At 44.3% G+C, this 23846-nt stretch overlaps 1 protein-coding gene across 2 annotated transcripts in view; it reads left to right on the top strand.

The window, feature by feature from the left end:
* CDHR1 (cadherin related family member 1) overlaps positions 1-23846 on the top strand; it is a 712137-nt gene that overhangs the window by 618258 nt on the left and 70033 nt on the right. For both annotated transcript variants that reach the window (XM_069610819.1, XM_069610820.1), the window contains exon 16: positions 23393-23647. In XM_069610819.1, the coding sequence (XP_069466920.1) occupies positions 23393-23647 (255 nt within the window). The remainder of the gene's footprint in view (positions 1-23392; positions 23648-23846) is intronic.

The raw sequence follows: 23846 nt of genomic DNA, 5'->3' as shown, positions 1-23846 counted from the left end.
AAAGCGGTTGACTGGTGCGTCTGGCAGACGGCTGGGTCTGGAGACCCGATAAATAATACGAGCAAAACCGATGGGGATGACGGATGAGTATGTAAACCAATTGACTGTAGAAAGCGGTCGAAGTATGAAGAGCGGCTATGTGTAGAAAGTGGAGGAAGGTGGAGAATTGGAAGAGCATGCAGAGCGAAGGAACTTGCTGATCGAAGAGAGCATACAGAGCAGAAGAACGTCTAGAGCAGATGCGCGTAATGAATAGAGAAAAGTATCAGCGACTGAATGGGTGAACGACAGGGTGTGGAAGAGCGGAAGAATGTCGAAAGCAGAGGAATGTGTAGGGTGAGAGGCCGGAAGTGGGAGACCGACTGAGTACCGACGAGTGGAATGCGCGTGGAAGATGAACGCGGCTGACAGATGATTACGGAGAGCGGATAACTGTGGAATGGCGGATGACTGTGGAAGGCGGATGACTGTGGAAGGCGGATGACTGTGGAAGGCGGATAACGGTAGAGGGCGGATGACTGTGGAGGGCGGATGACTGTGGAGGGCGGATGACTGTGGAGGGCGAATGATTGCGGAGGGCGGATGATTACGGAGTGCGGATGATTACGAAGTGCGGGTGACTGTGGAGGGCGGGTGACTGTGGAGGGCGGATGACTGTGGAGGGCGGATGACTGTGGAGGGCGGTTGACTGTGGAGGACGAATGACTGTAGAGGGCGGATGACTGGGCAGGGCGGACGACTGGGCAGGGCGGATGACTGCGGAGGGTGTGTGCCTGTGGAGGGTGTATGCCTGTGGAAGATGACTGTGGAGGGCGGATGTCCGTTTGGAAAGCGGTAATCTGTGGAGAGCGGATGACGGTGGAAAACGGATGACGGTGGAGGGCGGATGACGGTGGAGGGCGGATGACTGCGGAGGGCGGATGACGGTGGAGGGCAGATGACTGTGGAGGGCGGAAGACTGTGGAGGGCGGAAGACTGTGGAGGGCAGATGACTGTGGAGGGCAGGTGACTGTGGAGGGCAGGTGACTGTAGAGGGCAGATGACTGTGGAGGGCAGATGACGACCGTGGAAGACAGATAACTGGGGAAGGCGGACGACTGTGGAGGGCGAATGCCTTTGGAAAATGGGTATGAATGGCGGAAGACTGTGGAGGGCGGTTGCCTGGGGAAGATGTGTGTGGAGGGCGGATGCCTGTGGAAGATGAGTGTGGAAGGCCGATGACCATAGAGGGCGGATGACCCTGGAGGGCGGATGACTGTGCAAGGCGGATGACCGAGGAGGGCGGATGTCAGTGGAGGGCGGATGTCTGTGGAGGGCGGATGACTGTGGAGGGCGGATAACTGTGGAGGGCGGACGACTGTGGAGGGCAGATACCTTTGGAAGATGAGTGTGGATGGCGGTGACCGTGGAAGGCGGATGACTATGGAGGGCGGATGACTATGGAGGGCGGATGACTGTAGAGGGCGGGCGACTGCGGAGGGCGGACGACTGCGGAGGGCGGACGACTGCGGAGGGCGGATGACTGCCGAGGGCGGATGACTGCCGAGGGCGGATGACTGCCAAGGGCGGATGACTGCCAAGGGCGGATGGCTACGAAGGGCGGATGACTGCGGAGGACGGATGACTGCGGAGGGCGGATGACTGCGGATACGAGTCCAATACCTTCTCTGATGAAATGAATTTAGAAGTGTTCCCATTAGACTCTGTATGGAAAATTGTACTTAGAAGTTCGCCCAGTTCCCTCTCTGGGAAAGTTGCATTTAGAAGTTTGCACACTGAAAGACCATATAACCCATCACACCACACCCCACGCTTACTCTCTCCTTACATCACCACTCAACTAGAACACAGAGATACTATGACACCATTCGGTATAACTGTTCTCATACGAACATCCACCGCTTACTCCACATCATTCTATGTAAACACTGCTGGTCCCACACCCCCAGCCAGGCGTTTTCCTCAGGCCTAACGCAGCCACATCCGTTCCGGATAAATCCTGCCAGAACGAACACATTCTCCTGATCTCTCAACCACCACACCTACCGATAAGAAGCAGCTATTACACGTGTACCGCACAAGCTGCACACATATCCGGTGCTCACACGCACCTTTTGACTCTCCCTACTCTCTCTACTGATCTGAACTTCGGTTCCCAAGGGCGTTCAACCTACCAGCGCCTTCAGACCATACCAATGGTATATAAGGCGCTATATAAGTGCAAAATAACAATAACAATAACAATAACAGTAGGGTCTGGTCCCAGACCCTACAAAACATTGTAGGTAGGATGGCAGTTGCTAGCAATGCAAAAGGCGGAACTTCCCCTGCAGCACAAACACACTTGCCTGTGTTGCAGAATGGTGGGGGAGGAGCAGAGTATTTACCACTGCAGAACATGGACAGAGTTAATGTAATGTGTAGCTTGCCATCCCTCACAGGGGGAGCAGGCAAATGGGTATATACTCTTGTGAAAGAGACAGTAGGGGTTACTCTGTTGATTGTTGACATAATGAGCCTATTCGCAGCCATATTGGCTGAAAAGAGGGACAAACTATGGGAGCAGGCTATAACGGAGTAAAATTGAGTAGTAACATACATGATGGTGCGCACTTTAACAACTGCAGCGCACATTTGTGGAAAGTATTAAGGACTATGGGCCTCATTACGACCCTGGCGTTAAGGGTTTAACGGCACCGTAAAAGGTGTTGGCGCCGTTAAACCCTTAACGCCTGATTATGAGGTCACTTTGCGGGACCCGACCTTAATGCCTGCTTTTAGCAGGCGTTAAAGTAGGGTGCCGCAAAGGGACCTTGGTGCTAAGTACGGTGCTGCAATTTGCGGCACCGTACTTAGCGCCTTCCCCATTCCCATTGAGCCCTATGGGGCAAAAATGGGAATGGGGAAGGGCCCATGGTGAATGGGGAATTACCGCCCCGCCAACCTTGGAATGGGACGGTAATTCCGCCATTCACCATGGCGGACCCCGGCATGGACCATGGTGCTAATAGTACCATGGTTTAGCGCCGGGGTCGTAATGAGGCCCTATGTAGCCAGATACATCAGACATGAGGTCCATTTTAGCATGCAAAATGAAACCAGACGAGGACCCCACAGAACACATACAACAGATACAGGAGATATGGACACTACAGATGCAACAATTATGGACTTTAAGCATACCAATATTCTATCACATACTGACCTGAGGGCTTCCCTCTGATGTCCAGACATCTGTAGAAAAGGTGGTTGGAATTGAGGAAAAGGGAATGGCTATAAATACAGACCACCATAGTACACATTTCTAAAAGGAAACAGGAATGCAATTAGGGCAGAGGCAAAATTGGTGCAAAATAAGCTAGCAAGAATATCCATGGAATGGGCTGTATTTACCAACATTGTCCCAGTACAGTTCAAAGTTTCCCCCGTTCTGCAAGGGGGTTCCCAGAGGGTGGGGCATTCCACAGGGGGAGTATATCCACAGCAAGGGGGGTTCCAGCAGCAGGGAGGGTATCCCCAACAGGGAGTGTATCAGCATCAGGGATATTATAAGCAATGGGATTTTACCTACACGGTAGAGGATACTCAAAGAGAGGGAGGAGGTTTGGATATGGTGGAGCAGGACACATCTTTATATGTGGGCAGCAGAGACAATTTGCACAAACCTGTCCATTCAGACAACAGCAGCCGTATGGCCTAGGGGGGCAACAGGTCTATGTTGAACCCATGGAGCCACAGGGGAAGCCTATACAAGCACAGATGCAGCCACCTCAAGACAAATGCCATCATTGCAGGTGCAGGTGCCCTTCACCCAGACAATGCAGCCTGTAGGGCCCACAGTTGGCCTTAAACCATAGGTAAACACACACCAGCAGACAACATTACCACAGAAAGCCTTGCAGGCTCAAACACAAATATACATGCAGGAAGACAACACATTGCTAGCCCAGAGTAGAGTGCACCATTTTACGGGAGTGACAGTTTTTGGAGATAACCCATTTCCATTTTCAGGACAGTACCTAAATGCCCAATAGGCTAGCCCACAGATAGCACTTGGTTGCCAAATCCTTTCAGTAACTGAAGACCCTGATGAGCAACCCGAGGCAGCAGTGAAGATTGACCGAAAAGTTTTTTCATTTTTGATCACACAGGAGCCACCAAATCCTGTATTAAGGAGGGTGTTTTCCCCTGTTGGACAAAGTAATGTACACACAGGGATTTCCTCAGACCATTGTAACGGTTCCTATAACGGAAGATTTACCACTCACAATAGGCACCTAGCAAATTGTAGCACACCTATTGTATTGAAAAAAGTCACTCCCATCAATATAATAGGAAGAGATATAATGAGCAAGTTAAGTATGACAATTTCATTTTCAGAGAAGGTCATAGTATGCTGGACACCCAGTGTCTTTATGAGCGAGTTGCAGCCATCATGCACGCATTTTGCACACACAGCACTTTACGCGGGTCACCACGCCACCCAGAGGTATTCCTTTATAGGCTACAAGTATTGCTAGGGTGTGTACCCAGATTTAAAGATGAGGTGTTTTGATTGGCCACAGTATTTCTGTTCAGACCAGCAGTACACAAAAAGATAGTACCAGGAACCACACTCACAATACATTTGGAAGCAGCACTTATGAGGAAGGACATGGTGATGTTGTGTGGGAAAGATGAAGATGATACAGAGTGGCAAAGGGTCCTCTGCATTGACCCACCATTACGTCTAATAGACTTGACTGATGAACAGCTGTTCTGAGAGGATGAAGAGGAGGAGGAAATGGTATTTCAGATATGGATCCAATGTCAAGTAGACATAGAGGAGAGACAGGTCCCCCACAGGATTCAGATAGTGAGCAAGGCATCAACTCACTTTCAGATTTAAAAAAAGTACCAGAGGTACTATGGACCAATGGCCCCCATGACGTAGGGTTGTTGAAGGGAGATGGGGCAGTCCGCATAAAAGTGAAGGAAGGGGCACTGTTGCCCTGAGTTAAACAGTACCCATTATCACATGAAGTAGATGAGGGTAAATGTGACACACTCCTTGCACTATTGTGACAGGGCATAATAAAAACATCAGAATCCCCATGTTATACGGCCATCTACAATGTCAAGAAATCGAAAGGTGGGACATGGAGATTCATCCAAGATCTCCACCCCTTGAACAACATAGTGGAAGAAGAGTTTCCACTTGCAACAAATCCAGCACAATATTATGTAATATACCCACAGAAGTGACATGGTTCACAGTCAATGATTTGAAGAACGCATTCTTTTCCATCCCCTTGGATCCAGAGTCACAGTACCTCACTGCGTTCACTTATCGCAGGACGAGGTTCCAACATACTCGGTTAATACAAGGCTATTGCGAGTCACCTAGTGTGTTTAATCAGGTGATTCAGATGGACCTAAGCAACTTGCAAATGCACAGCCAGTCATACAGTATGTGGACTATCTCCTGGTGTACAGCACAACAGAAGACCAGTGGAAGAAGTATTCAGTTACACTTTTGACATTGCTAGCAGAGAAAGGATACAAGGAAGACAAGGAGAAGTTGCAGTACTACCAAAAAGTAGTTATGTACCTAGGACAGATAATATCAGTAGAAATCATGACGATCACTGCAGAGAGAGTAGAAGTGATGCACAGCACAGCCACATGTGGCCAAGCAGATGCAGCAGTTTTTAGGCTTGTGCGATGAATGCAGGGCCTGGGTCTACGATTATTCCACATTTACGTAGCCCCTCCTTCAGGGATTAAAAGAAGCAGAGAAGGTAAAAGGCCCTATACAATGGACATCTGAAATTACTGAATCATTTGCTGAATTGAAGGAAGTGTTGTCACATGCACCCGTTTTAGCAACCCCAAATTATAAAGAACATTTATTTTTGTTCTCACATTCTGATGGCCCAGTGATGACAGCTGTCCTCACTCAAAAGAAGCCACAGGCACAAACCCTTGACCTACTTCAGTGGTCTCCTAGACCTGGTTATGCAAGGCCACTTCCCGTGCAAACAGGCACTCACCACAGCAGCATTTGCCATTGAGAAATCAGCAACCAAAAAATGGGATGCACAGTTATGCTCTATGCAGACCCTCCAGGATTTTGCAGCACAAACATATTTATTGTACCGTTTTTGCATCACAATTTATATTGACTGGAGGGTTCAAGAATGGCACATTGCAGGAAAGATGCAGTGTGCAAGGCTACAAGAGAGCCAGGGTGTCGTTATTTGTATGTTTTTATCAATTTAATAGGAAGAGTCCTAGATGTCTATGGCTTGGAAGAACACTGTTTGTTTTAGCTAAGTTTTTTGGTTTAATGGGCATGCCTATTTAATATTATTAACAGTATTGATCATCATCAGTTGTAATGCTGAAAATGTTCCCCTTTTATGTTCTCCAATCCTCCAAACATCCATACACCTTTCTCACCCAACACACCTCACAGGTTTCACCAATTCCCCATAACAACTTTTATTTTTGAACCTCACTCTCAATCATACACATACTCACAAGCTCTGTCACACTGCCAAGTCACAATTTGCACTCTCCAGTCCCTGTCAAACTCCAAATCATACTCCCAACTTACACCTTAAGCTCCCCAATTCCTCATGCAGTTACAGTCCTTCACTATTTCATGCTACTTCTGCATCTTGCATCCTTTCTCCCATTCTATTGCACTCTTCCCTTATCCTTTCTCCCAATCTGCAGCTTACTGCCTCTTTCCGGCGGATCCCTCTCTTTTTTTGGCCCACTGCTACCCCTGAGCCAACGTTCCCTCTACTTTCTGTACCTTCGCTCTCTCTCTGATTTACGGCCCACTGCCTGCCTGCATCCTGTGTTCTCTTTTTGCGTACCGCTTCCCCCTCTGATCCACTGCTCTCACTCTGATCTCCCTCTGCTTTACAGCCTAACACTCCACAGCTCACCCACCACACCCCGTCTCTCTGCTTTCCCTCTCATAGTGTGCCAATTTTTTTTATTTTTGAAAACTGTAGATTTTGGCCCAGATGCTCAAAAAATGGGGCCTCTAAAAATAGAGCAGAGGTTGTGCTATTTTTAGATAACCCATTTTTGGAAATTACCAGGTCACCTTATTCTCTATGGCGATCTGTGCATTTCCACAGGGCTGAGCTGTAGCGCAAATGATGCGCTGGCCAGCCGCCTTGAATCGTTTGTGTTGAAAGCGCTGTACCAACAATGGTCTACAGGCTCCTCGTGCATTTCACTGTGACAGTCCCTTAAGGGTCCTGCCACTGTAAAATGCAACCAAAAACCCCCATTTCTATTCCATTTGGGGAACAGAAATGCAAGTGAGACTGCAGCTGTCACAATTAAAAATAAAATTAAAAATAAAGTATTGCATGAGTCAGTAGGGTCAGTAAAGACCCTGTCATGCAGTGGCACCTTGTGCACCTATTCAAAGTGGGAGCATAGGGTTGCCTACAATTTCTGCTCAGTTAAAATCGCATCTTGTTTGTCAATTTGTCATGCGCTTTAAAATGCGCAGAAACGCCCCCTGATTTGTGCGAAGGGGTGAAAAAAGAAATCTGAATGGGCGCATATAAGAAGCATCCATTCAGATGTTTGTTGTGGATTGGGCTGCTCTTATTTTTGCGCAAGTGATGAGATGTACTTGCACATTTAATTTCTTGAGTCAAAAAAAGTGTTGAGAAACTGGCCGCAAGAGTATTTTTTTAAATTGTATTTGTTTTGCAAAAACTGCAATTATTGAGGGTGTTTTTGCAAAATCAGCTGTTTTTAGCTATTTTAATGAAAAAAACTGCCTTTTTTTAAGCATTTTGCGGGATCACAAAATGGCTATAAACTGGAGGGTCTGTCTATGTGGATCATTCGGTTTTTGGGATACTAGAAAAATCAAAGTCCACATTGACAACTCAGAGAGCATCATGGTACAAGGTAATTTTGTCCAATCCAGCAATTGAGGTAGTGAGGTGTCGGGTTGTCAAGCCAGTGACATTCATAGCACAGCTGGTGGCAGTAGGGCAGTAGGTGCATGACTGCGCCTCATACATGGACAGGATGGAGGGGCAACACCCAGGTAAAGAAAGAGCCCATAGAAGGAGGAGACATGCTCTTAATTGATGGATCATCGATAGATTCAAGCACAGGTTGTCGGCATGCAGGTGCAGCAATGGTTTGTTATCATGAAGGAGAATTTAAGGTTTGGGCTCAGATGAGGTTGCCACTACATTATTCAGGACAGGCAGCCGAGCTGACTGCCCTGCGAATGGTCATTAATATGTCAGAGGGGCATGCAGTCAAAATTATTTCAGATTCAGCCTATGTCACATCTATGGTGTATTAGGGATTGGCCCTCTGGGATAGGAGGGGGTTGTGGAAGAGCGATGGCTTCCCCATACAACATGCAGAGTTATTGTCCCGGTTAATAGAGGTACTTCCCCTCCCAGCAGAACTGGCAATGATAAAATGTATCGCCCATACTAGAAGCACAGATTTAATTTCAAAAGGCAATAATAGGGTTGACTCTGCAGCAAAAGAGGCAGTCTATTTACCATTACACACAACACAGTTCATTCCTTCTAAAGGGGATCAAGCACCTTTGATGGCATTTCTGCAAAGACAGCACCCTCCACTTGCAGAGCCATTTAGCGTATTGCCCATTGTCCAAGTAATTGAGTTGCAGAGGGGTGTCCCCCAACAAGGACAGGAGTTATGGAACAATAGGGGTTGCTCACTGTCACCTACAAATTTGGTGTGGAGACAGAATAGTACAGGGACACCAATAATGCCCCAGAGACTGCTCCACACAGCTTTGGAACAGCTGCATTACCTAGCACATGTGTCAAAAGAGCATGTAGCTGCAGGGATTAACAAACTAATGGTTTGTGACTAACTTACAAGAACTGGTAAGTCTGTAAATAACTGTGTAATGTGCCAAAAAGCCAATAAGATACAGCCGGCCACACACTTAAAACAATCAAAGCAACCTTACCACTCCTGGAGGTGCCCTTCCAGCATTTGCATATTGACTATGTCGATATGCAGCATCGCTGTACCTCTTATAGGTATATGATTGTTGTGGCATGTCTTTTCTCATGCTGGCTTGAGACTAGCCCATGTGCTAATGATAATGCAAATCTCTCACCAAATATTTGGTCTGTGAAGTATTCCCAAGGTGGGGGGATATGTGATGTGTTGAGATCCGAGAACGGACAACACCAACAGAATTATCTCTTTAAGGAGGTAACGTCCCTCCTTGACTCTGTTATTCCTCCCATCTTCAAGGAAAACTGACTCGTTGAGCACCTTAATGGCCTGCTTAAAGAGTGCCTTGCTAAGCTGTTAGCGACACTTGGCAAGAATTGGCTCTATTGTCTTCTGTATTTGGATTACGCAATTCCCCTGACGCGGATCATCATTTGAAGCCACACAAATTGTCACTGGCATGAGAGCGCCTCTCACTCCTGCCTGTACAATTCTGGCTGCTAACATCACTGCCCAACTCCTTGGTGACAAATTTAATATATATCTAAGTGAGCTCACAAAATCTCTGACCTACATCTCACGTCAGGTTCAACCACATCAAGGCATGCCTGCCAACCTGGCATCAAGCACAGACACTTCAACTGCACAAGGAGAAGAGACATTCACAGCACAGCTTCCCCTTTGTCCTGGCAAGAAGATCCTCATCAGGAATTTCATAAGATCTTGGAAAGAACCGTGTTTCACAGGACCCTTCACTGTAATGCACTGCACCCCAACAGCGGTGAAGGTAGCAGAGAGGCGCCCATGGATTCATCTTTCAGACAACTGCCGGGAAAAGACTGGCACTCCCCTCACAGGACATGAGAGGGGGCCCAGTGGATGGAAAAATGTAAGCAGCCGTCCATTACTTTTTTCTGTTCCATTTACCTGTATAGAAAACCTGTGAGTGGGCCAAAGGAGTTGCGCCAAGTCGAAGTAGCAGGAGAGGGAAGGACATTGTATAAGATATGTTGTTTTAGTGTAGTGTTTTTGTTCGTTGGTTTTCTGTTTCTTTGGTTTTTAGTTGAAAGGGCACAGTTTGCCCCTAGTAGGAGTATTAATGGCAGCGTATGCACCAAACTAGATGTGTTTAATTCCTAAATGCTGACATGTTCGAAGATGGCATTAGAGGCAGTCACAGATCTGCGTCTGGCAATATATGGAATGATGAAATGAGACGTGTGGGGCGGGAAAGGGCTAATGACACATTTGATGTGTGCTCTCTCATTCCACATGTCACAGGGGCACCCAAGCTCTTTGTCCCTCAGGAAGTGTCCATTGAGGGGGGTGGGTGTTTGATGCATTTGTCATTATGTAAAACAAGGAGCTTGTTTCAGGGACACTCGGTTAATGTCGAATGGAAAGATGAGGGGAAGGAAGTATATGCCGACAATTATATGAAACTCCAGAGAATGGTGAAAAAAGAGGCCACAAAATACATTATATTAGAATATGTCACATGAGGGGCGAGAAGGGGGGAGCATCTGTTCACAGCCCACACCAGATTGAAATGCCTCAATGAGACGGGGCACAGCATTCCATGGTGTCATACAAGACCATTCATGTTAATAGAGGGGCCTGTCTTCCATGACGGGAAATGGGAGTGCGGAATGTTGTAATGTAGGGTGGTAGGGTTCAAAGAAGATGTATTGAGAAAAATGAATATCAGCTGTCTTACATTTTGGAACAAACATGTTCATGCTCTAACATGGATCGATGAGAAAAAAACAACCTTGCACATAAAGGAACTTGCACTCTTTTCTTTGTGTTTCCGATCAATGGATTCAATATATTTGGTGACAAATACTGGATGCACCAAGGTGATGAGTATACTGGCACTGAGGAGCAGGACTGCAGTTAGTATGGATTGATGGTGGGCTAGAGGGACCCAGGTATCTGCCCAGCTCCCTCCTGATTGAGGAGGCACATGTGCCCACTTCACACTGCACAGCCCTGCCCAGGTGGTGCCCTGTTCAGAACTCATTCTGTTCAACAATCAGCCTGCACTATTAAATTAAGATGTGCATGCTAATAAAGCATTGAGTGGGGGGTGTGGGGTGCATACACGACCAGCCCGAACCTTGAACTTTAAGAAAATTCACATGGACATCAATTATTGGTTGCAAAAGTCATTGGATAGACTAGCTGCTATTACATCAATGTATAGACTGCTTAATAAAGCATAAACATTGTTTGTGTCCCTATTGCTCCCAGGTGTCCAACCGACAGCCAATGCAAAATGGCTGCAAATCACCCTGTACAAAGTATTAAAATTGGTGAACTCCACGCAGAAAGGGCTAAATGCTTTGAGGGACTAGCTGAGGGCAGTTAGATTAGCTGCCCTCCAGAATAGATACATTTAGGACTTGTTAACATAAATGGAGAGTGGCGTGTACAAGAAGATCGAGAGCAGCTGCTGTATTTTCTTGTCTGCAAATGATGCAGCAAACGGAACTTTGACAGAGGCGATAGAGGAACTGCACACGCTTCTTGAAACTATGATGAGGGAAATGGGAGCAGTAAAATATGACAACTTTCTTGATAGCTTATTTGCCTGGGTCTGCATGTGGTTGACAACATTTTTTAAGATAACTGTCCCAATACTCGCTCCAGTACTCATCACCTTTTGTGCATGCCAATTAGGATTAAGGATTGGGAAGGGAAACAGGGGAAGGGAGAAGTATATGATGCCCCTGAATGCTGACAGGGCCAGGAAAATGACACCACGTGTACGACACAACCAAACACAAACAAAAATGCCTGATTATGCTCCACCGGGATTGCTCACAATGCCACCCTTGGATATAGACAACTATGAGGCCTTTTGTGTAGATTGTTCAGCTGATGGGGAAGCTTGTATAATAACTGGTTACTTGCCGGATGAGTATGAGGTTAAAGGGGAGATTTTACATAGGGTAACAAGTGTGTGGATGCCAAAGGAAATGAACAAAGAGCTGCTGGCCCAAAACATGCTGATCGATAGATCGATCGAAGGGGGGACTATTGTAAAGGTCCAGATCCAAACCTGTCAAGGGGGTGCACACATGACAGTTGCGCAAGTAACGTGGTGATGTCAAGAGTAACGTGGTGGGTGACATCGGGGTGGGGATGTCATTGAACATGGCGCTGCTTGCATAAAGTGACACCAAAGCAGGCGCAGAACGAGAAGTGCCATTGTGAAACTCAAAGAAAGATGGGTGCCTTGGGCAGGTGGTAGTTGCATGGAGAGGGCACCAGGTGGGTGTGCAAGATGCTGCAGGGGGTATATGATAGCGGGACCTATGAGCAATATGTGAATGATAGAGCAGCCATTTTGTTTGTAGGCCCACATTAGGAAAGCATTCCCCACAGAAAACTCATACGAATAGAGCTGCAGGCCTTTGTGTGACAAGCATTATGTAGCTCTTGAGCACTCAGCAGAAACAGGGTGCTGAAATGTTGCATGGCTGAAGTTTCCCAGGAGAATGTAGCCACTGTGAAGTCACTGTAAATGGTACTTTTGAGGCCAATAAGCTTGGCACCTGGGTGCACAAGGAGAATTGTCAGAGAAATAGAAATTAAATACCATTAATGAAACTCCAGCCACATTGTGTTATAGTTTTTTCAGACTACGCTTGGCTGCAAGGCACGAGAAGGGAGCTGCGTGGTCAGAGCATTGGTGTAGGGGCTATGTGGCGCATGACGAGGAGCCAATCAGTGGGGAGAGGTTTTGGTGTCCCTAGGGTGCAACATTGCACAGCATGCAGGCCACACCATTGACAGTGATGTCCGCGGGGCATTCCATTGGTCCGACTCAGTGGGAATGTCAACCAATGGTAAACAAGTGGCAGCACAATCACGTAACTGAGGCGAGGTGTAGGAAGGTTTGTGACATCACAAGGGATGTTAAAGTAAGTGTGGTCAAAAGGGGTATTGTCCAATTAGGGCCACTCAACGTATATTTGGATATAGGGGACTGACGTGGTCCCACCAATCAGCTCCTGTGACCTGCCTTCAAAATGTAACTAAAATGTTGTATGGTAATTTGGAAAATTATGTATAAAATGTTCAGCCACAGTGGCCGGTGTCAAAGCTCGCTTCATTCAGTTCAGTTCCATGGGGCTGTATGAACCGTGCTGCCCAGCTGACAGGTCCAATACATTTGCATTACTTCTTGCTTGGTGTACGCTCTGTTTCTTTTGGATTACTTGTATTCCCTGGTACACCAGCATGCAAGGCAAAGGTACAATAAGGGCAGACTATAGGGACACTTTGCAAAAGTATGCAGTATGGGTAAATGTGACCAGGAGGCAAAGAATGTATGAGACCTGATGGCAGAAAAGTTCAATCAGAATGTTATTCCTGAGCAGAAAGCAAAAAGAGTCAAATTACTCAAACATGCCCATTAAGGTGTGAAAATAAGAACTATGACCTCCTTCTGACCTTTGCACCAGCACCAGTGTTATATCTTTCCACACAGTCAACAAACCCCAACATGCCTGCAGTGTCCTCAAACCGAACACTAGCTACAACTCCACACCATGGATGGCATGAAAGATCCTAAGAATTTCCTGAAAATGTCCAAATGATCAGTCGCCTTGGCATCACACAAGCCATTGACGTGTGAGCTGTCTGGGATGAAAGACCTATAACCAGACACAAAGGACTAAGTTACCCTAAGATAAAATACATAAACTCCCATCCTCAGGCCAGAACTGTTGTGTGTGGCAGAAACTAAAATGTCTTTGTTTATAGGCAGCGCCCTGTGCTTAAAAAGATATGCACACATTGGGCAATGTCAACCAATTTTCTATCATGTAGGCACAACTCTCTCACTAACCAAGCAAATCAATGCTACAGCCTCTTCTGTGGCATATACAGCCAAAACGTATTACCGCTTGCAGGCCATACCTCTCTGCTGATAGTTGTGTCACCCTGGATAGAGCCCTCATATTATTGAGATTGGACACTGCAATGCCTTATATATTGGCACTAGCTGCCTTAACCTAAACAAACTACAAGTGTTACAGAACAATGCTTTAAGAGTGGCTCTTAACATTCCTAAAGCTAACACATTACCGCTACCAGACAAAGGTCCATTTGCGCTCAGTGAAGAACAGAATCGGCTTCAAAACATTATCAGTAACCCACAAGTGCCTTGCGAATAAAGGCCCTAAATACCTGAACTGCAAGTTCTCTAAGAACCAATCCAACAGACCTACTAGATCTTCTCAGGTCAACCAACTAATGATACCTAGATACAAACTAGAAAAAGCAGGGGGCAAGAGTTTCCCAGTCCTAGCTTCCAAACTATTGAATGACTTGCCGTCAGACATCAGAACCTGAACCAGCCTATTGGCCCTTCCGAAAAAGACTAAAAACATGGCTATTCTCACAAGAATAAGAATGACTCAAGTACAAGATTATAGACACATGCAGGGAACGGAACATGACTATGCACCGGAAGCATGCTAAGCAGTGCAACATAATTGTGCATACCTTTCATCGTATCTGTATTATTTTGTTGTATTATAATATGGCAATCTCATTACTGTATGTACTTTGTTTAAATGTATATGAAACCACCTGCACTTGAATTGTAACTCGTAAACTTGCACCTAGATACCTTCGTATTAGGAGCACTATATAAATAAATAAATACATCACCAAATAAATGTGCAGACACAATAGAATTGCACATGGCAGGAAGAGCACAGAAAGACCACCCAATATAGCCCTTGTTCAGTTCCAAGGCAGTGCACAAAGAGTTTAGAGATGGAAGAACTGGAAGAAGCCATAAGGAACATGGTATTCAAGGTGTCTGATGACCACCTCTGCGATGAAGACTCAGGTTCACTAAAGCCAACTTGTAGTGTGTCTAAGGTGGGGGTAAACATTACACTGATGTCTGAATCACTGTCCCTAAATACAGTCATGTCCTAGGAAACGTATGAGAACAAGTTGAGTGATTAAGTTGGGGGACTTCATGCCTCCCATGAGCAGCCCGTAAGAACTCACACCATTGACATTGTTTGTTGGTTGTTCACTAAACTGACATTGAAGGTGTTACTTAACAGCAAGGGTGTCACGATTACCAGTTTGGCACACAAAGCAAGACTAGGAATCAAACTCCACCCTGGGAAATGCAAACAGGTATTCATCCTAGACCAGGGTGAGGGTGTTCTTGACAAGGATAAGGACACAGGGTACGAGGTCCATTCACCGACATGCATTTTTTCAATGGGTTTTTTGCCGTTTTTCTCTCGGAAAAAAAACCTTGCAAAAATAGGGAAGGGTGTATAAGGGGTGGAGGGGTCAGGAATAGTGTTAGATTAATAGGGGAATCTGGGCACAAATGCCCGAAAAGGAAACAAAATGTTGATAGTTTTTTTCAAAAAAACATTTTGGCAAAAAAAATCATTGAAAAATAAATGTTGATAAATGAACATAGAACCAGACACAGACATTGTGCAGTCATCCCCTAAAGTGTTATCTAGTTATTTAGAAAACCTTTGAGGCTTCCAGCATGGTATCAGGCTCAAGTGAAAGGCCTTTATACACAGGAATGCATTTATAGCAGGTGCCCATGCATTTGCACAATCAACTGAGGATGTAGTCATAGGGCAAATGGAGTCCTTTTAGTTGCTGGTCCCCATCGTCCTGGTAAGCAAGTCTAACCAAATTCACATGACTGTGCATAGACTTCCAGAGCCTCAACAAGACAATCCTTGTAGCTTGCCAATCCCAACATCAGGGTAGTGATCAGAAAGGTTGAAGGAGCCCATGTGTTCACCAAACTCAATCATTGCATTGGCATACCAGAGGTGGCAAAACACGCCAAGGCTGTGTCATTCATCACAACCTGGGGCACGTGCTACTTCACAGGATGTGCTTTAGCCTTGCATCAGCGGGGTTACTTTTTCAATACTTGATAGACTATGTCTTTGGCATGCTCTATGAGGTCATATGCTCCAAGATGATATTCTGATATTCGCCACCAACCCACAACACCACAGAGAGGTCTAGAAGCAAGTTCTGACATTCCTAAATCATAGAAGGGTCGAGAAAGTAGTCCAGTGCAATCTGCCATACCCAAAAAACGTGACCTCCTATCTTTTATCAATATAGGCACATGTTGAGGTAAATTCTTGAAATGGTTTGCATTCATTGTCAAGCCTTACAATATGTGAAATAAAACAAATTAAAAAATGCATCAAGTATCAGGTATTTTCTAAGAAGAATCACATTAAAAGAAATACCCCAAAGTCATTAAACAGATGTAGTTATTATTACATCATTATTTATAACCTTTTTTGGCATATAAATCTTTAGGTTGAGCAATCAAATTACACAATTCTAAAACAGTATTTCATCAACATTTTAAAATTCATACCAAACATGTAACATTAGAACAAAGATCTCAGATAAGTAGATTAAAATAGCTTGACAGAATACATGAAATTCCCTAAATGAGTGTCCTTGCTTTTATCATGGAGGTTCTTCTTAGCCAAGCGCGATTAATATACCTTGCTACGTAAAACACCACATCCAAATTAGCAGTGTTTTTGCAAAAAAAGTATTGCCTGAGCGCAGGTATGAATACAATTTGCATTAAAAAGGTGCTTGAGATATTTTACCCTTGTTGCCCCCAAATTTCCACATAAGAGCAAAAGATGGCACGTTGTTTCTTCTTTTGCCCCACCTAGCAGGCAGTTGCTACTAACAGCTCCTTTCCATGTCTAAGTGAACTTGCCCCCTCTTAAACAAAACATGCACAATTGTACATAGAGAGCACAGGCATAAGAAGGCGTTATAAGGTTTGGATTTGCTGTTCATTTGCTTAGGAGCTTCCCAGAAGCAAAAAATAGCAAAGAATGTGAATCATTTCTTAACATGCTGAAGCCAGGGAATTGAACGTCCCCCCTCTAATGATCGTATATGGGATAAAGCCTCACGATATTTATAGAGGCCAGGGGTGTTCTGAGATCACACTCTATATGCACGGGCGCATTGGGAGCACTATTAGGAAACAGAAGCAGACCTTTTCGAAAATGTGTTCTCAGTTGTAACCAGATTCTTTACATTTGAGTTACCCCATATATCTGCAACATACAGGGCTGATGCTTTGGTTTGAAGTGCATACATGTCTAACACAGGTGTTACTGCGCCCCCCGTGCTTCATATCTCCACATCACTGCTTTTTTTTCCCAAAGTAGTGCTGGCTTTTAGAAGTTGGGAAGCCCAAAGACAGTTGTCCCTCGAAGCAGATGCCTAGGTAATCATACCACAGAACCTGCTCCATTTTGTGGCCATCTATATCAATTTGGACATCCCGAGTCTTGCAAAACCTGGGCCTAAAGACCATGGCCTGTTTCTCCCCAGCACCTAGAACCACATTATCCGTTCTCTTGAACTTTGAATTTTGGATTAAATTCTTTGTTTTAATACTTTCCTAAATATAACCTACCCAGGAGTGCTTAGTGTTAACACAGTTTGATTTGAACTTTTCCCTTCACTGGGCTGGCATATTATAACACACTAGCAACCACTCCAGAATATGTCATTCTCAAAAATCAATACATTAAAAGACAAATCTGCTACTACCTTAGCGTTCTGCAGAGATGAAGCAACTAGAATCTTAGGTTTAATAAAAGACACTCGCAAAGAAACCACAGGGGATGATTACCCTGTAAGGTTAATTCAAAAACTTGAAAGATTAATTCGCAGAGAAATATGCCAGAAATTGCATGCAACAACATTAGCCCAATACCATAAGTCTAAAAGAATACCTAGAGGACTACGAGTATACCTCGGACCCATCTTATGTAAAGAGAACCAAGACTTGGTGAAGAGTTGGGAGCACATCCTAAACAAATGTCTATTGGATTTAATTTTACTAACAATTATTAACAATTGAGGAACTGGCCAAATCACTGTCAACCAACAATCAAGAGATAGAGGAAGTCACACAACAACTATCCAAACTTAAAACAGGAGCAGAACTCTTAGAGATGACCAATCACAAATTGGATCCCTATAAAAAAGACATTGAGCAACGTAAAATATGAAGAGATACCTTGGACTACGCCCGCGATATTGTTTATATGTAGCACGAATTTTACAACAACGCTAGACCTGCACCAACCAGACCAGGGAGACAACCACCCACAAAGAATAACTGTCAGTAGTGACGTTACCAGTGGAGAAGCTGAGAACCGCAATATAGCTGTGGATAGGATCCCGGTTATTCCCCAACAGAAGACATTGGGTGTCATTATGACCTTGGCTGTAGCCGTGCCCGGCTGCCGGCAGAGTCATGAATTTTCCAGAACCCGGTAATGGGCCACTACCGGGGCATTACAGCCCCGGCGCTCCTGGTAATTTCCCATTCCCGGGCGCCAGAAAATATTACTCCCCATTCTCATTTGAGTCCCATTGGACTCAATGGGAATGGGGAGGACGGATGCACCAGCACCATTCACGAATGGTGCTGGTGCATCCGTCAAGCTCTGCAAGCGGGTGCCGTTCCGCCTGCCAAGTCAGACCATGTGGGCTGAAAGGCACCCACTTGCAGAACTCGTAGTTTGCTAGTCCGTAAACAGCAGTACCGGCAAGCGCACTGGAACCGTTGTTTCCGGGCCGGCAAACTTATAATGAGGCACATTGTATCACAACCAAGCACATCCTCAAAGGTAATCACTGGGACATTACCTTTTTTTAGGTGAAGGAACACCCAAAGAGGGAAAAAGAAAGCCAAGACAGAAGAACAAATGCAGCACATTGTGCTGAAAGTTTCATCCAAACAACTATCTAAAGCCCAAATGAACACTGAATCTAGGGATCTCATTAATTCTGACTAATAACACCACTAACTTTAAAGAAGAGGTTAACCTATTTAAATTGATCAGGAAAATGGAGCTTAAGCTGTTCTTTGACACCTAACCAGAAACAACAGATGAACAGGCTCTACCAGAATACCTAGAAATGAAAAACAGAAGCACACTTCATTCACAAGTTAATCATCCACTGATTAATATGTTCAAACTTAAAACCACAAAAGATCTAAAATGCCTCAAATATGACACAACACAGAAAGGGAATATAAAAAAAACACCAATTTGCTGATGATAACACCATCACCTTGAAACAGGCAGATAAAGGGGGGGCATTGGTACTCATGGACACCACCCAATGCAATCAGGGCTGCCATATACTTCTATCAGACTCCATAACATACCTCATTTTAGATAACGTTGCAATGATCACCATTAAAGAAGTTATCAAGGAAACAGTGGACAAAGCATTGGAAATGTATTGGATTTCTGAGAAAACTAGCAAATTCCTGATTAAAACCTGTCCTGTAACACCTGTTTTTTACGCTCTGCCTAAAAAACATTAAAATAGGTATGATCCACCATTTAGACCCCTTGTAGCAGGGACTGAAAGTGTCTTCCACACCTTTGTGGTTTACCTCGATACAGCTCTTCATCCATTGGTCCAGGCCACCACAACCTTTTTGAAGGATACATCCCAATTTTTGCAGCTCTTGGAAGAACTACAAACTAATTAACCCAATTTGCTACTATTCACACTGGATGTGAACAGCCTCTACATATCAATTCCCCCTAATTAGGGTATTGAAGCCATGGAATGGTTTCTGTTGAAACATGATGTAAACCTAATACAAAAAGTTTTTGCCATCCAATTAATTAACATAATTTTGTATGATAACTATTTCAGATTTGATGGAAAATGCTATTTACAGATAGCCGGCACCTCGATGGAGTCATCAGTGGCGTCTTCCTATGCAAACATCTTCATGTATCACTTTGAGCAATCATATGTTTTGGACAAATAACCCTGGAAAAATAAAATCAAATGTTGGAAACGGTATATAGATTACATGTTTGGAGTCTGGCAAGGCTCAGAAGAAGAGCTACTACAATTCTTTGATTACCTGAATAATCGCAATGAGAGGATCACATTTACCATTGAAATAGGGAGACCAACTATTCACTTCCTGGATGTAGACGTTGTAATGACCGGCACTAGAATTGAAACCAACATTTGCAGGACATCCATGGATGTTAACAACACCTTACATTTCAAAAGTTTCCCCCACAAACACCTTAAAGAAAATCTTCCCTACAGCAAACTACTAAGACTTAAGAGAATCATTTATGATTCTGCAAACTTACAAAAAGAATATGACAATATGAAATTGAGATGGCAGAGAGAGGCTTTGCATAAGACATTTTTAACAAAGCGGTTGTCAGAACTGAACCTCTCAGATGTGAAGATCTGCTCAAGGGCAATAAAAGAAAGGATAACAGTGAACTTATTCATTCTCTCTAATTCTCAAGTCAAAGCTACCAAAAAAAATGCATTGTCAACACAAATTGGGATCTTATTAAGTCAGACCCCAATCTCAATCGAGACGTTAAAGAGTTAAAAAAAAAAGGACAAACCACCTTGAGTAAACCAAAATGTGGTGCTTTCGCTTGCACCTCAATTGCCAGGGGGACTATATCAGACAACCCAATACAAGTAAAAAATCCCTTTAAAAAACGATGCTACTTGTGATAGTAAAAATATCATTTACACATTACGTTGCCCAATGCGGTAAATATTATGTTGGCAAAACAACTAGAAGAGCCAAAGAGCGATGGAGGGTACATAAGTCAAGCATTAGAACTGCCAACATCAGATCACCAGTGTTTAGGCATTTTAAAGAAAATCGACACAGCATAGCGGTAAAATGCATGATTCTTGAAGTAATGCACACGCTACCAAGAGGGGGGACTTGGCCAAAAGACTTTCACAAGGTGAATTATTTTGTATAAACAAATTGGACGCCATTGGGCACCAATGAGGAATACTTTCTGGGTCCTTACCTCTAAGCCAGTCACAGTATCTTGGGTTAGAAGACATAGGGCCTCATTACGAGTTTGGAGGTAGCCATGACGTCATTACCGGCATGTCTACCTCCAAACTCGTGTCCGGGTCCCAAAAAAGGGAATTACCGGGCCATTCTAGCATTTGTGGGCCCAGTAATTTCCATTTTCAGGACCCGGAACCGGTACGTCCCCATTCCCAATTGAGCCCCTATAGGGCTCAATGGGAATGGGGAGGAAGCTAACAACGGACTCATTAATGACGGGTCTGTTGTTAGCATCCTGGTCTGCTCGCGGGTGCTGATATGTACGTCTGGCCAGACCAGACAGGCATACCACCACCCGCGAGCAAACTCGTAATGTGGTGGCCCGGTATGAATGGTGCCGGTACCTTACCGGCACCGTTCATTCCGCGGCCACCAGGGTCATAATGAGGCCCATTGTATTAGTGAACTCTACCCATACCATAAGTCTGAAAAGTTAGTGGACTATTGGTAGACACCTTGTTCAGCCTTCTAACACATTCTATACAATATTTCCCTTCTAGACTCACAGCTAGATCAAGTATCCACTTCGCCTCATGTTAACCTCAGTAAGTTGTTAACTGATCAGAAATGGATATGTAAAATTGAACAATATCAAAGGTCTATCAGAATGTGAACTCCTGAAGAGGCAGTCTATGACACCTTTATGATGTTACAAATACTCATTTACGTACGTTCACCTCCAAAGAAAAAGGGGGGAAAGGATGAGATAGAGTATAAAAACGTGAACTCTTCAGAGACAGATTAGTTGATAACTGTGCTGAAGATTGGTGTCAATTGTTTAGATTGATGCTAACAATGGTGCAGGTTGTAAGATGGGAATTCGTTTTAAGCTACTTTGATTTTCCCTTTAAGTACAACAATGATGGGTCAATGGTTGGACTGGGACATGGATATTGTGACTGCTTTGAGACAGAATAACTATGCTTAGAAAGGGCCACTTAAGTCTTGGTTTTACAGTGTTGAAATTCCGCCAATATCCTCTAGACCATTCCTAAGTTTAATACGATGGGCACTACCCTCTCCCCACCTCATATACATGAGAGTTTTTTAAACACACATAGTCTTAGGTCCTTTGTTGTACAGAACCCTAGAGATGGGCTAGTCTTTCAAAAATGTTGTTGTTAGTCTCCTTTCATTAGCACGGTTTGGTATTGCTAAGATTTGCAAACCGTATTAACATACGTTAGGATATAAACATTTGCCATTTACCATTGACATTTTTTATTTAGAAGATGGAGTTTGTTATCTCCATTTACACATATAGATTTATAGCAGCAACCTGCTTGGCAAAGTAATGACCAAGAGAGACAAATCAAAGAAGAAGAGAAGCCAGGGTCGTGGAAACCTCCTAACACATAGAATGTGGGTGTTGCAGGTGTAAACCAAAGGAACAGTTGACCAAGGGAAGGAAATCATTCCCCATGGTTGTAAGGAACTGATAACAAGATACCAGGAGAAGGGGGTCATTCTCCTGATAACCCAAACCAGAAGTAAGGTCCAAAAGCCTGGGGAAATTAGTCATTCCCCAGTCTTTGTGAGGCCAGATGCCAGGAGAAGGGATGCATTCTCCTGGCCCATCCAGAAGAAGAATACACGTATTGTTCGGAACTTTATCATCAGGAGAAGGGAGTAATTCCCCCTGACAACATGTGGAAACATGAGCCTGTTTTAAGACTTGGAATTGTTTGGAAAAACAGGAGCCCTAACCAAGGAGAAGGTAGGCATTCTCCTGGGACAAGAACAGTACTGCCTTATTCTTTAGTTTCTAGCATAAGGGACAGAAGTAAGGGGTTTTATTGACTCAGAACGGTGGACCTTTTTGAGTTGACAGACATCCTGACAGTCACCTTATCTCTTTCATTGAGACTGTGAAACCTAGGAAGGGGGATAGATAGGATTTCTTTTTCTTTCCTGTTCAATAAAAGTTTTTAGCCCCAAACATGCCACCTTTGTGTCAGCCTTCTTCTTCTGCAACGTTTCACAAGTTTCAAAAAGGCTAAAGAATCACCCTTCACAACAGCTTCTTGTATTTCCTCCCACCTTTTATGCACAAAATCCTTCTTATTATTACGTTTTCGTAAGAGGGTCTAAGCGTGTGCAGATGTTCTTTATCCAAAGTAAAATTAGATTTTAAATAAGTACAAAGTTGTTTCTTGGCAGCTCTGTATTCAACATCGAGCCACTCCTCTCTTTTCTGAGAACCTTTCTTAACTAAGGATTTGGAACTAGTTACTAAGGGCTGGAGAGTTATTATTACAATTACTGCTCACTGTATACTGTATTCAAATTATTTTGCTGTTTTCACTTGGTTTCTTCTCTGCAGCTCAGTTGTTTCAACTAGTTTAATGTCTATACTGCTGACTATGACAATTCAGGCATAGCAAAATTGATGCTTTATATCACCACTATGCAATTATGTCTCAAAACAATCATTCTGAAATTGTTCCTGGACAGGCTACTGATCAGGATGCAGAAGAACCTAACAACGTTGTTGACTATGCCATCATGCAAGCAGACCCAGACAACGTGTTTGACATCGATCCAAGCACTGGGGAAATCAATCTCAAGTCCTACATCAAATCCTTGGATATCATCCAGAATATCACAAGTAGGAAGGATTGCAAGTGGTCCGTGGTTGTGCAGGCCAAAGACCGCGGCTCACCTTCCTTCAGCACAACGGCAGTGGTAAAAATCGATGTCACAGAAGAGGTGAGGACATATGAATCACAACATCTTGACCTTATGTTCTTTGTAGTCATACAAAGAGCTTCAGTGTCCTACGGGGTAGGTGGGTAACATTATGATTTAAGCACCCATCTATTACCTTTAAGCATGCAGAAACCCAAATGGAATATTCCCAAACATGTTTCAGTGCTCGTTCAAATGTTTTATTTAAAAGAGAGGTAAG

Source organism: Ambystoma mexicanum, chromosome 8 (assembly GCF_040938575.1).
Source record: "Ambystoma mexicanum isolate Mex_15411 chromosome 8, UKY_AmexF1_1, whole genome shotgun sequence".
Taxonomy (NCBI): domain Eukaryota; kingdom Metazoa; phylum Chordata; class Amphibia; order Caudata; family Ambystomatidae; genus Ambystoma; species Ambystoma mexicanum.
Note: the sequence above shows the minus strand (reverse complement) of the source record. Positions and strands in the feature narration are given on the sequence as shown.